Source organism: Brienomyrus brachyistius, chromosome 5, assembly GCF_023856365.1.
Source record: "Brienomyrus brachyistius isolate T26 chromosome 5, BBRACH_0.4, whole genome shotgun sequence".
Classification (NCBI taxonomy): Eukaryota; Metazoa; Chordata; class Actinopteri; order Osteoglossiformes; family Mormyridae; genus Brienomyrus; species Brienomyrus brachyistius.
The window spans coordinates 18,057,910-18,075,675 of record NC_064537.1 but is presented as its reverse complement, the minus strand read 5'-3'; the positions used below and the strand labels follow the sequence as shown (position 1 = coordinate 18,075,675).

General features: G+C 50.5%; 1 protein-coding gene and 1 long non-coding RNA gene across 9 annotated transcripts in view; both read left to right on the top strand.

Annotated features, from left to right (window-relative positions):
- The window catches only part of LOC125742054 (V-type proton ATPase 116 kDa subunit a 1-like), a 46,135-nt gene that overhangs the window by 12,876 nt on the left and 15,493 nt on the right, over nucleotides 1–17,766 (top strand). For 4 of the 8 annotated variants that reach the window (XM_049013663.1, XM_049013662.1, XM_049013661.1 and 1 more), the window contains exons 1-10: nucleotides 575–718; nucleotides 2,308–2,480; nucleotides 9,614–9,692; nucleotides 10,169–10,266; nucleotides 10,394–10,522; nucleotides 11,476–11,558; nucleotides 12,566–12,692; nucleotides 13,465–13,547; nucleotides 13,796–13,889; nucleotides 16,053–16,265. In XM_049013663.1, coding sequence (XP_048869620.1) covers nucleotides 2,364–2,480; nucleotides 9,614–9,692; nucleotides 10,169–10,266; nucleotides 10,394–10,522; nucleotides 11,476–11,558; nucleotides 12,566–12,692; nucleotides 13,465–13,547; nucleotides 13,796–13,889; nucleotides 16,053–16,265 — 1,023 coding nt within the window. In that variant the 5' untranslated portion in view covers nucleotides 575–718; nucleotides 2,308–2,363. Of the gene's footprint in view, nucleotides 1–460; nucleotides 517–556; nucleotides 719–751; nucleotides 1,085–1,477; nucleotides 1,655–2,307; nucleotides 2,481–9,613; nucleotides 9,693–10,168; nucleotides 10,267–10,393; nucleotides 10,523–11,475; nucleotides 11,559–12,565; nucleotides 12,693–13,464; nucleotides 13,548–13,795; nucleotides 13,890–16,052; nucleotides 16,266–17,766 lie in introns of those variants that run through there. The other 4 variants (XM_049013657.1, XM_049013660.1, XM_049013658.1 and 1 more) reach the window with 4 other exon arrangements.
- On the top strand, nucleotides 2,843–8,427 carry LOC125742057 (uncharacterized). The gene is made up of 3 exons (XR_007397998.1): nucleotides 2,843–2,922; nucleotides 8,143–8,314; nucleotides 8,351–8,427. It is a non-coding gene; the product is annotated as an uncharacterized LOC125742057 (long non-coding RNA).

Below are 17,766 nucleotides of genomic sequence, written 5' to 3'. Positions count from 1 at the left end.
GAGTAATAAAAATTACAGCAACCCGCCATTTGTCACATGGCTGTATCCAGAGTTCCCAACATCAGGCAGAAATATCAAACACATACATATCTGGAAAATAGTAGCAGAAACAGATAATGGATTTTAATTCCTGTCCCAACACCTGCTCTGGTATTGCAGGGGACCACAATTCCACTTATGTAATGTTAATATAACCGTCTGCTGATCCAAGCATAGATGCATCACACATAACGGTCACATAATTTTACATTGTTTTCAGTTAAACTCACCCAGTAATTGCGTAATTGTTTCCATAAACAAATGTCTCCTGTAATGCTTCATGTTCTGTTTAATTTATGTAATGAATATGTGGTTGGAAGTTGACTGGATTGGTAAATGTATAAGTGTAAAATCACTATGAATAATTTCATATTAAATCATCAGTTAAATAACTAAACCCACCTTTTAACATCCTCCCCAGAATATGCCCTGCGTCAACCCGCCCTGCAGATTGAGCCGAATACTCTGAAGATGAAGGTATGGGGGGGGGGACTATATAGTGAATACCCAAAAAAACATCTAGTAGCTGATGGTTCAGTCCAGGGTTTCCTCCATTATGCAATTGGAAAACGGGGGGTGAGTGGGACCGGTCCAGCCTTGTACTCGGTGGAATGACGTCACGTTTATGCTGGTGAGCGGAGGCTGAGCGAGCGGTGGGGTCCGGAAGCCTTCTATTACAGTACGCGATTCATTTATTAATAGTCGATTTCAGGATTTAAATTCATAAAATGGCATTCGTTTAACGCGTAATATAGAACGCCTATTTTTTAAGCATGGATTTTTATTACCACTTAATAATATTCATGTTAAGCCAGCAGTATAGCCAACGAAAATATGCTGCAGATTAAGAATCTTTACATATCTGATATTTATTAACGTTTTATTATAACGATGATTTGCATTTGTAAGAAAAAAATCGCTGTGCCGCTTTTATTTTCCGGCTATCAGGCTTACAATATCCACCGTGGTTCAATAAGTATGGATGCACCGGAGAAAGCTACATTAGCTGTCGAACGAGATACGTCAATCTGACAGCGTACATAACGTATGATACAGGATTATTAAACTGTTTCAATGCTGTGTTTGCGATAAAAGATTTGTTGTTTCGAGGTTAATCTGAAAACGCTGAATTTTTAACTGCTTTTTAAGAAATGCTGATGATGGATGATGCGGTAATATCCGTAATCTTTGTGTTGTTACGTAATACAAATGGTATTAGCCATTAATATTTTTCTCCATTTATTTATTTGTCCCATTTCAAAGATCTAGCCATGCCAATATTAAAACAATATATTCTGAACGATAATTCGAGGACATCTTGCATAAACAATACAACTCAAGATCACGTTTCTCTCCGCAGTATATTTAAAATGTGCAGTGTTGCCCATTCACTAATAAACAATACTATCCATTTTTGTGCCGCTATTAAAATGTGTTATGTAAGATTTTTTTTGTAGCTGACCGGATAAACCGTTGCAAACAGGGCATCATCATCATGGCGTCCTTGAAAGGTTAAGGATAGTGCGGCAGATGGTCTTTGAGGCTGAAATAACTCACACCTGTGATTGTTTTTCTTGGAAATTGTTTCCATTTTCATTTTTAACGATGAATTCAGGTTTGCTTCTTTTTTGTCTTTAAATGTTTCGTGCAAAAGGGGCATATTTGTCGATATTTTAAGCATTGAAATGCTTAGGCTATATTTAATCTCCAGTATCCGGGGAATATAAGGATTTAAACGGCGGTGTAAATTGTAGATTTGGATCATACGTATTTAATATATTGCTGTATACTGCATTTAATAAAATAGTTTATATATTGAAAATGCGAATACATATGTTGCGAAAAAGTGGGAATTATGTATATATTATATACATACTAAAATATACATAATAAATACATTAAAACGTGACGTGACCATGAAAAATATTGTATTTATTTTGAAAAAACGGCAGACATTGTGTTGGTGTAGCATAATATTTCGCACTTGTGAGACTGACATCTTATGTTACCTGAGAAATGAGTATTGCATGATAATGCGCAATAGCTACTGAGTTAAGCAGACCTGCTACTTTCCGTTTCAAACAGAATTTACGAGCCTTAACTAATAGCATTTCTTAAAAAGCACGAAGGATACGATAAAAAAAACATAGATGGTTATTTATGATAACAACGTCTTTTATGAGCAAGAATTTCCCATCAGTATGTTTCAACACCTGATCAACATGCTAATGCGATGTAGCATTTCGGTTTGTTTGTTTGTCCCCACAGGGATAAAGTGAATCGAGTGAATCTTTTAGGCTTGACTCGCCGTATTCGCAGCCACCATGGGGGAGCTCTTCAGAAGTGAGGAGATGACACTTGCACAGCTCTTCCTCCAGTCTGAGGCAGCTTACTGCTGCGTCAGTGAGCTGGGAGAGTTGGGAATGGTCCAGTTCCGTGACGTGAGTGACTTCTAAGGCTTAAGAGGCATTCTTGCTTTGCTTTTGAGTAGAGAAATGTAAATCCTCATAATTTTCTGCTGATTGGCATACATCTGCTATTTAAAGTATTGATTTTGTAGTATTCTTTTATTTATAGTAGTTGTTATTAAGTGGCAGATCATGTCTAAGTACTTTGTGTTAAGTGCTTGAAGTGGGGAAGAACAGGTGCTGGAATCCTATTGCTATTCAGTACCAAGAGATACTGAGAGGTAGAATAAAAAAGTGCTGGTACTGTAAGCACTGTGTGTATCCAAGCCAGTACCAGAGCAAATCTGATGGGGGCATGGAGGGGGAGGGGGGGGCATGGCCAAAGAAGACCACCCATAGCCACGTCATAGTACAGCATGAACGTGAAATCTAAAGTTTCACAGAGTGTAGAAGGATCAGCCTGTAAGATGGGGAGGTATGGACCGGTCAGAGTGGTGTGAGAGGTGGGGAGGCACGGACCGGTCAGCGTGGTGTGAGAGATGGGGAGGCACGGACCGGTCAGCGTGGTGTGAGAGGTGGGGAGGCACGGACCGGTCAGAGTGGCGTGAGAGATGGGGAGGCACGGACCGGTCAGCGTGGTGTGAGAGGTGGGGAGGCACGGACCGGTCAGAGTGGTGTGAGAGGTGGGGAGGCACGGACCGGTCAGAGTGGAGTGAGAGGTGGGGAGTCACGGACCGGTCAGAGTGGTGTGAGAGATGGGGAGGCACGGACCGGTCAGAGTGGTGTGAGAGATGGGGAGGCACGGACCGGTCAGAGTGGAGTGAGAGGTGGGGAGTCACGGACCGGTCAGAGTGGTGTGAGAGATGGGGAGGCACGGACCGGTCAGAGTGGAGTGAGAGGTGGGGAGGCACGGACCGGTCAGAGTGGTGTGAGAGGTGGGGAGTCACGGACCGGTCAGAGTGGTGTGAGAGATGGGGAGGCACGGACCGGTCAGAGTGGTGTGAGAGGTGGGGAGGCACGGACCGGTCAGCGTGGTGTGAGAGCTGGGGAGGCACGGACCGGTCAGCGTGGTGTGAGAGGTGGGGAGGCACGGACCGGTCAGAGTGGTGTGAGAGGTGGGGAGGCACGGACCGGTCAGAGTGGTGTGAGAGATGGGGAGGCACGGACCGGTCAGAGTGGTGTGAGAGATGGGGAGGCACGGACCGGTCAGAGTGGAGTGAGAGGTGGGGAGGCACGGACCGGTCAGAGTGGTGTGAGAGATGGGGAGGCACGGACCGGTCAGAGAGGTGTGAGAGATGGGGAGGCACGGACCGGTCAGCGTGGTGTGAGAGCTGGGGAGGCACGGACCGGTCAGCGTGGTGTGAGAGATGGGGAGGCACGGACCGGTCAGAGTGGTGTGAGAGATGGGGAGGCACGGACCGGTCAGAGTGGTGTGAGAGGTGGGGAGGCACGGACCGGTCAGAGTGGTGTGAGAGATGGGGAGGCACGGACCGGTCAGTGTGGTGTGAGAGGTGGGGAGGCACGGACCGGTCAGAGTGGTGTGAGAGGTGGGGAGGCACGGACCGGTCAGTGTGGTGTGAGAGGTGGGGAGGCACGGACCGGTCAGAGTGGTGTGAGAGGTGGGGAGGCACGGACCGGTCAGCGTGGTGTGAGAGATGGGGAGGCACGGACCGGTCAGAGTGGTGTGAGAGGTGGGGAGGCACGGACCGGTCAGAGTGGAGTGAGAGGTGGGGAGGCACGGACCGGTCAGAGTGGTGTGAGAGATGGGGAGGCACGGACCGGTCAGAGTGGTGTGAGAGGTGGGGAGGCACGGACCGGTCAGAGTGGTGTGAGAGGTGGGGAGGCACGGACCGGTCAGAGTGGTGTGAGAGATGGGGAGGCACGGACCGGTCAGAGTGGAGTGAGAGGTGGGGAGGCACGGACCGGTCAGAGTGGTGTGAGAGATGGGGAGGCACGGACCGGTCAGAGTGGAGTGAGAGGTGGGGAGGCACGGACCGGTCAGAGTGGTGTGAGAGATGGGGAGGCACGGACCGGTCAGAGTGGAGTGAGAGGTGGGGAGGCACGGACCGGTCAGCGTGGTGTGAGAGATGGGGAGGCACGGACCGGTCAGAGTGGTGTGAGAGGTGGGGAGGCACGGACCGGTCAGAGTGGTGTGAGAGGTGGGGAGGCACGGACCGGTCAGAGTGGAGTGAGAGGTGGGGAGTCACGGACCGGTCAGAGTGGTGTGAGAGATGGGGAGGCACGGACCGGTCAGAGTGGAGTGAGAGGTGGGGAGGCACGGACCGGTCAGAGTGGAGTGAGAGGTGGGGAGTCACGGACCGGTCAGAGTGGTGTGAGAGATGGGGAGGCACGGACCGGTCAGAGTGGAGTGAGAGGTGGGGAGGCACGGACCGGTCAGCGTGGTGTGAGAGGTGGGGAGTCACGGACCGGTCAGAGTGGTGTGAGAGATGGGGAGGCACGGACCGGTCAGAGTGGTGTGAGAGGTGGGGAGGCACGGACCGGTCAGCGTGGTGTGAGAGCTGGGGAGGCACGGACCGGTCAGCGTGGTGTGAGAGGTGGGGAGGCACGGACCGGTCAGAGTGGTGTGAGAGATGGGGAGGCACGGACCGGTCAGAGTGGTGTGAGAGATGGGGAGGCACGGACCGGTCAGAGTGGTGTGAGAGGTGGGGAGGCACGGACCGGTCAGCGTGGTGTGAGAGGTGGGGAGGCACGGACCGGTCAGCGTGGTGTGAGAGATGGGGAGGCACGGACCGGTCAGAGTGGTGTGAGAGATGGGGAGGCACGGACCGGTCAGCGTGGTGTGAGAGGTGGGGAGGCACGGACCGGTCAGCGTGGTGTGAGAGGTGGGGAGGCACGGACCGGTCAGAGTGGAGTGAGAGGTGGGGAGGCACGGACCGGTCAGCGTGGTGTGAGAGGTGGGGAGGCACGGACCGGTCAGAGTGGTGTGAGAGCTGGGGAGGCACGGACCGGTCAGAGTGGTGTGAGAGATGGGGAGGCACGGACCGGTCAGAGTGGTGTGAGAGGTGGGGAGGCACGGACCGGTCAGAGTGGTGTGAGAGATGGGGAGGCACGGACCGGTCAGCGTGGTGTGAGAGATGGGGAGGCACGGACCGGTCAGAGTGGTGTGAGAGGTGGGGAGGCACGGACCGGTGAGAGAGGTGTGAGAGATGGGGAGGCACGGACCGGTCAGAGTGGTGTGAGAGATGGGGAGGCACGGACCGGTCAGAGTGGTGTGAGAGGTGGGGAGGCACGGACCGGTCAGAGTGGTGTGAGAGATGGGGAGGCACGGACCGGTCAGAGTGGTGTGAGAGATGGGGAGGCACGGACCGGTCAGAGTGGTGTGAGAGATGGGGAGGCACGGACCGGTCAGAGTGGTGTGAGAGGTGGGGAGGCACGGACCGGTCAGAGTGGTGTGAGAGGTGGCGAGGCACGGACCGGTCAGAGTGGTGTGAGAGGTGGGGAGGCACGGACCGGTCAGAGTGGTGTGAGAGGTGGGGAGGCACGGACCGGTCAGAGTGGTGTGAGAGGTGGGGAGGCACGGACCGGTCAGAGTGGTGTGAGAGATGGGGAGGCACGGACCGGTCAGCGTGGTGTGAGAGCTGGGGAGGCACGGACCGGTCAGCGTGGTGTGAGAGATGGGGAGGCACGGACCGGTCAGAGTGGTGTGAGAGATGGGGAGGCACGGACCGGTCAGAGTGGTGTGAGAGGTGGGGAGGCACGGACCGGTCAGAGTGGTGTGAGAGATGGGGAGGCACGGACCGGTCAGAGTGGTGTGAGAGGTGGGGAGGCACGGACCGGTCAGAGTGGTGTGAGAGGTGGGGAGGCACGGACCGGTCAGAGTGGTGTGAGAGGTGGGGAGGCACGGACCGGTCAGAGTGGTGTGAGAGATGGGGAGGCACGGACCGGTCAGAGTGGTGTGAGAGATGGGGAGGCACGGACCGGTCAGAGTGGTGTGAGACGTGGGGAGGCACGGACCGGTCAGAGTGGTGTGAGAGATGGGGAGGCACGGACCGGTCAGCGTGGTGTGAGAGGTGGGGAGGCACGGACCGGTCAGAGTGGTGTGAGAGATGGGGAGGCACGGACCGGTCAGAGTGGTGTGAGACGTGGGGAGGCACGGACCGGTCAGAGTGGTGTGAGAGATGGGGAGGCACGGACCGGTCAGAGTGGTGTGAGAGATGGGGAGGCACGGACCGGTCAGAGTGGTGTGAGAGATGGGGAGGCACGGACCGGTCAGAGTGGTGTGAGAGATGGGGAGGCACGGACCGGTCAGAGTGGTGTGAGACGTGGGGAGGCACGGACCGGTCAGAGTGGTGTGAGAGATGGGGAGGCACGGACCGGTCAGAGTGGTGTGAGAGATGGGGAGGCACGGACCGGTCAGAGTGGTGTGAGAGATGGGGAGGCACGGACCGGTCAGAGTGGTGTGAGAGGTGGGGAGGCACGGACCGGTCAGAGTGGTGTGAGAGGTGGGGAGGCACGGACCGGTCAGAGTGGTGTGAGAGATGGGGAGGCACGGACCGGTCAGAGTGGTGTGAGAGATGGGGAGGCACGGACCGGTCAGAGTGGTGTGAGAGATGGGGAGGCACGGACCGGTCAGAGTGGTGTGAGAGATGGGGAGGCACGGACCGGTCAGCGTGGTGTGAGACGTGGGGAGGCACGGACCGGTCAGCGTGGTGTGAGACGTGGGGAGGCACGGACCGGTCAGCGTGGTGTGAGAGGTGGGGAGGCACGGACCGGTCAGCGTGGAGTGAGAGGTGGGGAGGCACGGACCGGTCAGCGTGGTGTGAGAGGTGGGGAGGCACGGACCGGTCAGAGTGGTGTGAGAGATGGGGAGGCACGGACCGGTCAGAGTGGTGTGAGAGATGGGGAGGCACGGACCGGTCAGCGTGGTGTGAGAGATGGGGAGGCACGGACCGGTCAGAGTGGAGTGAGACGTGGGGAGGCACGGACCGGTCAGAGTGGTGTGAGAGATGGGGAGGCACGGACCGGTCAGAGTGGAGTGAGACGTGGGGAGGCACGGACCGGTCAGCGTGGTGTGAGACGTGGGGAGGCACGGACCGGTCAGCGTGGTGTGAGAGGTGGGGAGGCACGGACCGGTCAGCGTGGTGTGAGAGGTGGGGAGGCACGGACCGGTCAGAGTGGTGTGAGAGGTGGGGAGGCACGGACCGGTCAGAGTGGTGTGAGAGGTGGGGAGGCACGGACCGGTCAGCGTGGTGTGAGAGGTGGGGAGGCACGGACCGGTCAGCGTGGTGTGAGAGGTGGGGAGGCACGGACCGGTCAGAGTGGAGTGAGAGGTGGGGAGGCACGGACCGGTCAGCGTGGTGTGAGAGATGGGGAGGCACGGACCGGTCAGAGTGGTGTGAGAGATGGGGAGGCACGGACCGGTCAGCGTGGTGTGAGAGATGGGGAGGCACGGACCGGTCAGAGTGGTGTGAGAGATGGGGAGGCACGGACCGGTCAGAGTGGTGTGAGAGGTGGGGAGGCACGGACCGGTCAGCGTGGTGTGAGAGGTGGGGAGGCACGGACCGGTCAGCGTGGTGTGAGAGGTGGGGAGGCACGGACCGGTCAGAGTGGTGTGAGAGGTGGGGAGGCACGGACCGGTCAGCGTGGTGTGAGAGATGGGGAGGCACGGACCGGTCAGCGTGGTGTGAGAGATGGGGAGGCACGGACCGGTCAGCGTGGTGTGAGAGATGGGGAGGCACGGACCGGTCAGCGTGGTGTGAGAGATGGGGAGGCACGGACCGGTCAGCGTGGTGTGAGAGGTGGGGAGGCACGGACCGGTCAGCGTGGTGTGAGAGATGGGGAGGCACGGACCGGTCAGCGTGGTGTGAGAGATGGGGAGGCACGGACCGGTCAGCGTGGTGTGAGAGGTGGGGAGGCACGGACCGGTCAGAGTGGAGTGAGAGGTGGGGAGGCACGGACCGGTCAGCGTGGTGTGAGAGATGGGGAGGCACGGACCGGTCAGCGTGGTGTGAGAGATGGGGAGGCACGGACCGGTCAGCGTGGTGTGAGAGGTGGGGAGGCACGGACCGGTCAGAGTGGTGTGAGAGGTGGGGAGGCACGGACCGGTCAGAGTGGTGTGAGAGGTGGGGAGGCACGGACCGGTCAGAGTGGTGTGAGAGGTGGGGAGGCACGGACCGGTCAGCGTGGTGTGAGAGGTGGGGAGGCACGGACCGGTCAGAGTGGAGTGAGAGGTGGGGAGGCACGGACCGGTCAGCGTGGTGTGAGAGATGGGGAGGCACGGACCGGTCAGAGTGGTGTGAGAGATGGGGAGGCACGGACCGGTCAGCGTGGTGTGAGAGATGGGGAGGCACGGACCGGTCAGAGTGGTGTGAGAGATGGGGAGGCACGGACCGGTCAGCGTGGTGTGAGAGGTGGGGAGGCACGGACCGGTCAGCGTGGTGTGAGAGGTGGGGAGGCACGGACCGGTCAGAGTGGTGTGAGAGGTGGGGAGGCACGGACCGGTCAGAGTGGAGTGAGAGGTGGGGAGGCACGGACCGGTCAGCGTGGTGTGAGAGGTGGGGAGGCACGGACCGGTCAGAGTGGTGTGAGGTCAGGTGATGTCAGCTATTCAGTCAGCTGTCCAGAATTACCGATATAACAGACTTCTGTTACGTTGCCTGTAGCAAACCATACACACAGACCTTGTTTCCCTTTCCGAGACCTGATTCACCTTTGGTTTCCAGTGTATCTCCAATTATGGAAGCTGAAATGAGCAGAAATAGCTGTTTTATTTACTTTGCTATTTTGGTAAAACTTAACCCCACATAAAGTTCTCAGTCCATCCCTTCATTTCTGTTACTTATGTCTCCTTTGGGGCAAATATTTCACAATCAGGGGTGTGACCAGAAGTTCTGGTGGGGGGGGGTCTCCATGGTAACATTTGTAGAGGGGCGGTACAAGGTTACGCATATAGATTATCATTTTTCACGTTCAGATGTCCCTATGAAGTGCTGCCCCCCTGAATCTGCCAGGATATCATGCCCCCAGCACCCCTGTCCACAGCCCTACATTAGCTGCTTGTCAAACTAAACTAGGACCAGTTACCAAACTGGTAGTGTGGTGGTTCAGCCTACCAATGCCCAAGGTGAACAGTGGACTGATGCTTTCCAAGAATGTGCTGTCACGATTGAAGATGGTGATGAGATGCTCTCCTTCCCCCATGGCAGCTGAACCCTGACGTCAACGTGTTCCAGCGCAAGTTCGTCAACGAGGTGCGACGCTGTGAAGAGATGGACCGCAAGCTCAGTGAGTGTCTGCCACACCCTGTCATCATACCAAAAGGAAACACACAGACAACAGAGGTTTGAGAAGATCTCGGTGGGTCTGTTACTTGCATCATCGGTGAATGAACATGGACCCAGTTGCTTGTTAGCTGAACTCTTCATAAGAGTATGTCATTAAAATGAATGAGTTTGACATACCTAGAGTCTAAGCAATTAAAGGTGACATACATTTTGACGTACCCCACATACATCTGGATAAGAGCTCTAGTTACTAAACTAGATGATACTAAAGTTGATGAAGTGTTTTGTGCATGGGTGTGGTTGTGAACTTAAACCAACGACCTTTTTAATCAGGCATATTATGTTCGACGTGTGAACTACCCATCAACCTCTAGATACAGTGATGTACTAGACAGTTACAGTAACTGTGCTGCACTGTGATTAGATATTCTCATGAATGACCTGCTTTTAATGTAACTGTTACATTACTTGTGTAAGGATTTGTGGAGAAGGAGATCAAGAAAGCCAACATCCCAATTATGGACACTGGGGAGAACCCTGAAGTTCCTTTCCCAAGGGATATCATTGATTTGGAGGTATCTTTGTACTTCAGCAATGCTATTTAAAGGACCGTTAGCAGCATGCAACTTTTGGAGATGTTACAGTACTTTAATATCTAATTAATTCATTCAGTAATTTATAACACATATTCGACTCTGACAGGCTACCTTTGAGAAACTAGAGAACGAGCTGAAAGAGATCAATACCAACCAGGAGGCCCTGAAGAAGAACTTCCTGGAACTGACGGAGTTGAAGCATATCCTGCGTCGCACACAGCAGTTCTTCGATGAGGTCAGGCTGCCCTCCCACCTGTCATGCCGTTCTAACTTCTCATTGGCCACAGCGGCTGTCCATCACCCTTCTTGGCATAGTTATGGGATGTGGTGTAGGCACTGATTCCAGTGCTTCATTCTCAGGCTTTGTTAAGGAGGTATCATAACTCCAGAACTGCTTCATTTCATTCTGTGAATGTCAAATCATATATTTAAAGAGACAGCTGCAGAAAATGCCCAAATACAGTACATGTGCAGTACCCATTTAATGCAGCCCAGATGCTGATTTTTGGGTTACTCTACTAGCTAAATCTGTGTGCAGCAGTTAGTTGAGAGAGTGTGAAAAACAGTCTGAAGTATAAAAATATTATGGGTGTCCAACCCCGGAGATTCAATTTTAAAATAGTTGAGGATTTTTTAAAGATTAATCTCAGGTTGCAAGGTGTGGTGTTTCTCTGTTCTACTTTCAAGAAATAAATTGCTATTTATTCATCTATGTTTAGCAGTCAGCGCCAGAAGTGCATTGCCTGTATACAGGCTTTAGTTTATTGTAATTGTGGCTCTTTGGTTGCTGCGCTTGGGCAAACTTGGAAATGATGGCCTCACGTTACCTAGTGCTCTGTCAGTACAGTGTGCTTAATATATAAATATTTGAATGATATCAGTTTGAAGATGGTTTCCTCAAAAATGGAGGGTTGTTTAAAGCCTTCATTCCTATACTTCTCCTGGATAAGTGTGTCTGTCATTTCTTGTCCCCTGTCACTGGTGAGCAGAGGCGGGCATTTTGGGTCCACACAGTAAAAAGAAATTAGTTTCAACCGACCAGTTGAGTACCCTGTGATTGTGACTCTTTATATTCAGCTGGTTGCTTCATACGAGATGTTGGTCTGGATTTTTTTTGTTTGTGGGGATGTGGGGGACAGTGCTTTTGGCATGCAGATGGGGCTGAAACTTTAAAGTGGTAACTTGCAGATGGAGGACCCCAATCTGCTGGAGGAATCCTCCTCTCTGCTGGACCCCAGCGAAGCGGGACGTGGAGCACCTCTGCGTTTGGGGTGAGTCCTGGCATCTGGCTTCCCTTCTCCAAGCAGGCGCTGACCATTAATATTGTTTTCTGCTTTCTGCTGAACGCATTAAACAGCCAGTCCCGTAAGGACTGTAATGATGCAGGCATCCACATCTAATAACCTTTTTTCCGGTCAGCGTCGCAGTGAAGCAGAGCGCATCCCAAGAGACATGCCAGTCTATTATAAGCTTCAGAGAGTGCATGCACTCACAGCAATTCATAAGTGCAGAGCTCAAAGCATGAGAACATCACTGGCTGCCCCTCCGCCTTGCCCTGGAGAAATAAATTTCCGCTTGCGATATTTAACGCCCTGCTTATTTTTATTTCATTTGGGGTGCCCTGAAAAATGTATGATGTAAAAAAATGAATATTGTGTATATCATTGTATTTTAAACTCCATGTCCATTTCTAAAACCCCTTCACTAGGGCATATAGGAAAAAGCAGTACATTGCATTAGGAGATCAGTAGCCATCAGAGTTAAATATAAAGGTTTGTAGAATAGGAGCAGGTTGCAGCTATGGGGGAATCCTCAATCAGTGCTCACTGATGTAAATTATTGATGAGCTAATGCAACTTTAGCCATCTGTAGAATGATAGTGACAGTGAATCCCACATCAATGTTCACATCAATGTGCTCTTCACTGACAGGCAGAGGCATAGGTCAGCTTTCCGTCCCCCCACCCCCCCACCCCCCCCCCCCGCCCAATTTGACATATATTTTTACATATTCCAGGACCCCTGTAAAGTGCTGGGCCTCTTGAATCCGCCCGGGTATCCATGCCCCTGATGACAGGGGTGGAATATAAATCATACCATCAATCCTAATTTAGCTACTCAAATCTGAGCAGTTTTAGGAATTAGGACTTATTGGTTTCCATTAGCTCAGCAATCAAATTAAAGCCTTTGCATCAATAAACATCTCCGCTGTCCTAAATTCCATGCATGATACTGGGGCAGAGAGGTGCTGGGAAATTGATAGAAATTTTACCTTGTAGGTTTGTGGCTGGAGTTATCAACAGGGAGCGCATCCCCACATTTGAGAGGATGCTGTGGAGGGTGTGTCGTGGCAACGTATTTCTGCGACAGGCCATGATCGAGGACCCCCTGGAAGACCCCACAACGGTGAGTCCTTCTGCTCTCATCATCCTTGGCTCAGTGCGTTGATGTTGTTGATAATGTGTGATTATTGACTGTGGGCTATCTGTTTAAATGCATGTTGATTTTGTGTAACCATACGCAATAATCTCTTACAGAGCACTGCCATAATGGAAAAGGATGATAACAGATTATAAGTATTTGACTTCAGGGTGGAAATGTTTTTGTCAGCTTAGCAATTCCAGTGTTCAGCATTAGTGAATGTTCTGCTGATAATTTGTCTACTTTGAATTTATTTAAATTTAAATATTTTCAATAGCAAAAGTAGTAGAAGAATACCCATAAGAAGTAAAGTGTTGAATTTCACAAGTGTTTATGTTAACTTTACCCACCCTTCTGGCGAATCACTGCACGATAGGTATCACATAAAATGAAGGGCCATTTATATACGTTTTTGGGTTGCAGCCAGTATATTCAGTTACAGTTGAGAGAAACATTTCTCCCTTTGTGCCATAGTAATTCTTAGCGTCAAACGAAAGCTGTAAGTTGACAATCCTGCACATTATTCTCAAGGGGATGCTTTTGAAAGTGTTTTTATGCCATTGACTGGATCTAGTCAAAGGATATAATCAAGACAGTAGGGCTTTCATCACAACAAGGGATGATCTGATTTTTGACCTGGAATTTGGAGATTCCTTGAATGTTTGGTACAAGCCGAAAAGTAGGCAGTGTTGGTGTGATGTTCTGGTGAGCTGGCAGGTGTGTGGTCAGCACTGATGCCGTGCGTCACTCCCTACAGGGGGACCAGGTTCACAAGTCGGTGTTCATTATCTTTTTCCAAGGAGACCAGCTGAAAAACAGGGTGAAAAAAATATGTGAGGGGTAAGTTCTCATTACATACTGAAACATCCATCCGTCCATTTGTCTGTCTATATTGCAGAACTGCTTATTTGGTATAATGTTTCTGTACTTTTCAACACTCTCCTGTAAGTTTTTTTTTTTTCTCATATTGACGTTATTTTGTCATCATGAAGCAAGAGTTTTTTTATTGGACATAAAATGATGGTGAACTTTACAGTGGCTTATTTTGTCCCATCGGGGCTGTTTTTTGCCCTTCCTCCTGTCCTCAGATTCCGTGCTTCACTCTATCCATGCCCTGAGACTCCGCAAGAAAGGAAGGAAATGGCGGCTGGGGTCAACACCCGCATCGATGACCTTCAGATGGTAAGAGGCAAAAGTGAGCGTAAGAACAGCACTGTGCCGAGAGAGATACGCCAACCGCCTCTTTGACGTGCATCTTAACTCTGAAATAAAGCACATGGAGCTTAATTTAATAGCATAGCTTAAACTGCCACTAGCTAATAAGGAAATGCAGTGTCAGAGAACCGTACTGCATTAACGGTAGTATTACTTTCAGTTATTTTCTATCTATTTACTATCATGTTGTTGTTGTACTTCATACTAAAAGTAGTTATATGCAGAAGGGTTGCCAACTCTCACGCATCTGGCATGACACTTCCACTTTCTGACTCAGGTTTATACTAGAAATCTTATGACAAATCAATATTATTCCATTATAAACTACAAATTAACTACATCAAAAGCGTTGGGGTAGTTTGCAAACCCTACAGACTACTTACAGGGTAATAACACTCTTGCTTACATGTAAATGAGTATACAGACTCATCTCAAATTGAAAATTGCATGCTAGCTAGCTGAGGAAAGTTGTCCACAGTAATACATTATACTCAAAACATTTATGTTTATTCATTTAGGAAATGTTTTTGTCCAAAGCCATGCAGAAATGTGGACTGCTTGGCCTCTGAGAGCAGGGGCAGTCAGCAGTGACATGATTACTATGTTTGGCACAGGATTAGAACTAACATTTTTCTGGATAGTAGGGCCACAGATCCCTATATCCTACTGAGCTACACACTGGCCTCTTTATTGCTGTGGCAATAAACAGATTAACACAGTAAGGGATGTAGATTTATGCTGATATTCCATCAGTGTATTCGCTTACATTTCCCTGCTGTACCTCTCTTACAGCTAACAATCATCTGGTTATTTCACAAAGCAATAAGATACAGCAGACACAAGGAAACATTTTATGCCTCTCCTCCGGTCCGGGGCGGGCCCGAACTTGCCCATGGGTTCAGCAAAGTGTTTGAAGCAAGATGATCTGGAAAACATGCACTTCAGCTCAGAATTCTCTAGCTGAAGCTGATTTGAGGGGCAGAGTCAAGCCCCTGTTTCTGGCATCCGGCGTTGACTGTCCAGGGCCCCGCCTCAGCAGGGACTCGTGTGAGCCTGGTTTGGGAATGCTGATAATTTTATCGAGCCCCCACATCTGGGCCAGAAAAGCTGAACCTCCTGGTGATTCACTCGGACGCTATTGTTAAAGTTCGGCCGGCACGGGTACAAAGCCCACACTTTTCTTTTCTCCCAAAGCCTGTGTTTAAATTCCCAGGCCAAGACAAGGGCTGCTGCAGTCAGTACCATCTGAACGCACTGCTCCTGACCACTTATTACGAATTGCCTTTCATTTCAGATGGTTAAGTCCTAAAATGCAGTGATTGTTGGAATAAAATCAATGAAGTGGTAACATCGTATTTCTCTTATGCTAGAGAATGTTTGATGTGTTAACCTAAAATTGATGCCTCCTTAAGGGAGGTATGCCTCTCGTTTCACAAAGGGTCAGTCTAACACTCTTAGCTCTTTAGACTGCCCTTGTCTGTATAACTCGCTGTACTTGGCGTGGTTCACCCACCCCTATATGGAGGATGTCTCCTGCAGCTTTGTACTGCTCCCCCCCCCCCCCCCTCCCCGCCCTCCTGGAGTGGGTCAGAGATTCAGCTGCGCTTTGTCTGTGCCCCTGCCAGCTGGATCAGTTTGCAGGCGTGGAGATGGAGCGCCGCCCTGATTCACTTCATAGGCATTCAGAGGTGGCTGGGCTGGGCAGGGGTAGGGGGTCGCTTTCTCTTTCCCTGTTACTCCACTTGGACCAGTGTGCATGTGAGACCAGTGTGCTGGCGATGGCACGACACAGTCACTTTCCCCAGTTGCTGACGCACAGATGTGGCCTTCATTACCAGCATCTGCAACTTTGCCGTGAAAACAAAATGCAATGAGCCCCTCATTAAGTCCAGTACAACAACATTAAGTCAGATGAGCTGTTGTTGCTCCGCTGCTGGAATATATGACTCAGTGTAGTTTAAACTTGGATCCAGAAATGTGCTCGACTGATAAATGTTGTAATGTGAGGCAATTAACATGGTGATTTCCTCCTTTAGCTTTTCCGCCTTTTCAGGTCCTTCTTACAGATTCCTCTCTAGTGCACCATGTCCCATTGCTTCGGCACTGACCTCATCCTTGATGTCCTTTCAGGTGTTGAATCAGACGGAGGACCACCGTCAGAGGGTCCTGCAGGCCGCCGCCAAGACGATGAGGGTCTGGTTCATCAAAGTTAGGAAGATGAAGGCCATATACCACACCCTGAACCTCTGCAACATTGACGTCACCCAGAAGTGTCTGATTGCCGAGGTGTGGTGTCCCGTGTCTGACCTGGACTCGATCCAGTTTGCCTTGCGACGGGGCACGGTGAGTTCGCTTGCATGCCATGCTGTCTTGTGTCCCAAGTCATCCAATCCTTTTGACTGAAAACTAATGTTGTCTTGGTTACTGCTGTAATACACAACCCTTTCTTTCATAATTCGATCAAGATGTGAATCTTGAGCCAGGTATGGCTAAATCCTTCAATGGGCTTGTTTTGTGTCCTCAACTTCTCTTCCAAACTTGCAACTCAAAGGAACACGAAGACCCTGAAATAATATGCAAACGTGAGGCCAATCATAACACGGGCACGGCCATATCTGAGAAGTTCTATTGTGTGATTGTTTCACCAGCCACATGTCGCTTCCTTGTATTATTGTGAATATTAGTCATGTTTGGTTGACATCCCACCTCCACAAACTGTTGGCCTTCCTCCTTTGCCCAGGGGCACTGTAGTGATCTTTCACCCAGGACTTTAAAGTACACAGGAATTACTGCCTCGCCTTTGATCGTCTTGGCTGACTTTTGGGCTCATGATCATTTTTTCCACTGCTAATGGATTTCGGAGCCTGTGAGGATTGTGCTTTGTTTAGTTGCTTCTGTCTGAGAGACATGGGCTGCCTTTTTGCACATGGGCCACTAGTCACCTGCTTCTTTTCATTATGTGGGCTGTGGGCTTCATCGAGCAGCCTAACAAACTAGGAAGAGAGTTTTAGCTTGATTCCACCCACTGCTCTGGAAGGGCCCAGCTGACAGTAGAGGTCACTGTAGAGTGATGAGAGGGACAGGATACCCAGCCTTTCCTGGGTTTTGCCAGGCGTGAATACGACTGCCTTTCGCTTTAAACAGGAAGACCCTGGTTTTTCATGGCTTATTAACTGTGACATTTCCCAGACAATCAGCTTGATCACAGCAGAACAGACCATTTATTGTTTGTAGCAACTCTTTTTAAGATATAAACACACACAGAGACACACACGCACACGCTTACCTTTTAATTTTTACTCTTATATTGAGATATTGTTAATGTACATACTGTCCCTCTTCCTTCAAGTCATACTAGGTGAAAATTTGTGACTGTACATGTAAATAGAATTATTAATTGACAAATGTGATCACTCAAAACCGAAACTCCCCTTAAGTCAGGAGTGGGCAATCTAATCCACAAAGGGCCACTGCGTATGCAGGTTTATGGGGTAACCTGTAGGTCAACTGTTCCAACCCAGGTGGAAGGACTGTTCAGCAAATCAATCCTCTAATTAGTAATCTAATTAGGGAGTTGCAATGAAAACCTGCATAAACGCCGGCCATTTGCAGATAAGATTGGCCACCTCTGCCTTAAGTTAACTATTGCTTAGTCAGGGGTATGAATAGCCCATGCGCACAATTAGGTGTGGAAAACATGTTTTGAAGGGATGTTTGACTCCGTATCTAAGCAAAATGAAAGCAGTGGTCTGGATATTTTATATGCATTTGAATAGAATTGGGATTCTACTAAAAATGACAGCTCACTGAAATGTACAGCTGTAATGTGTGGGTAGGTTATGGT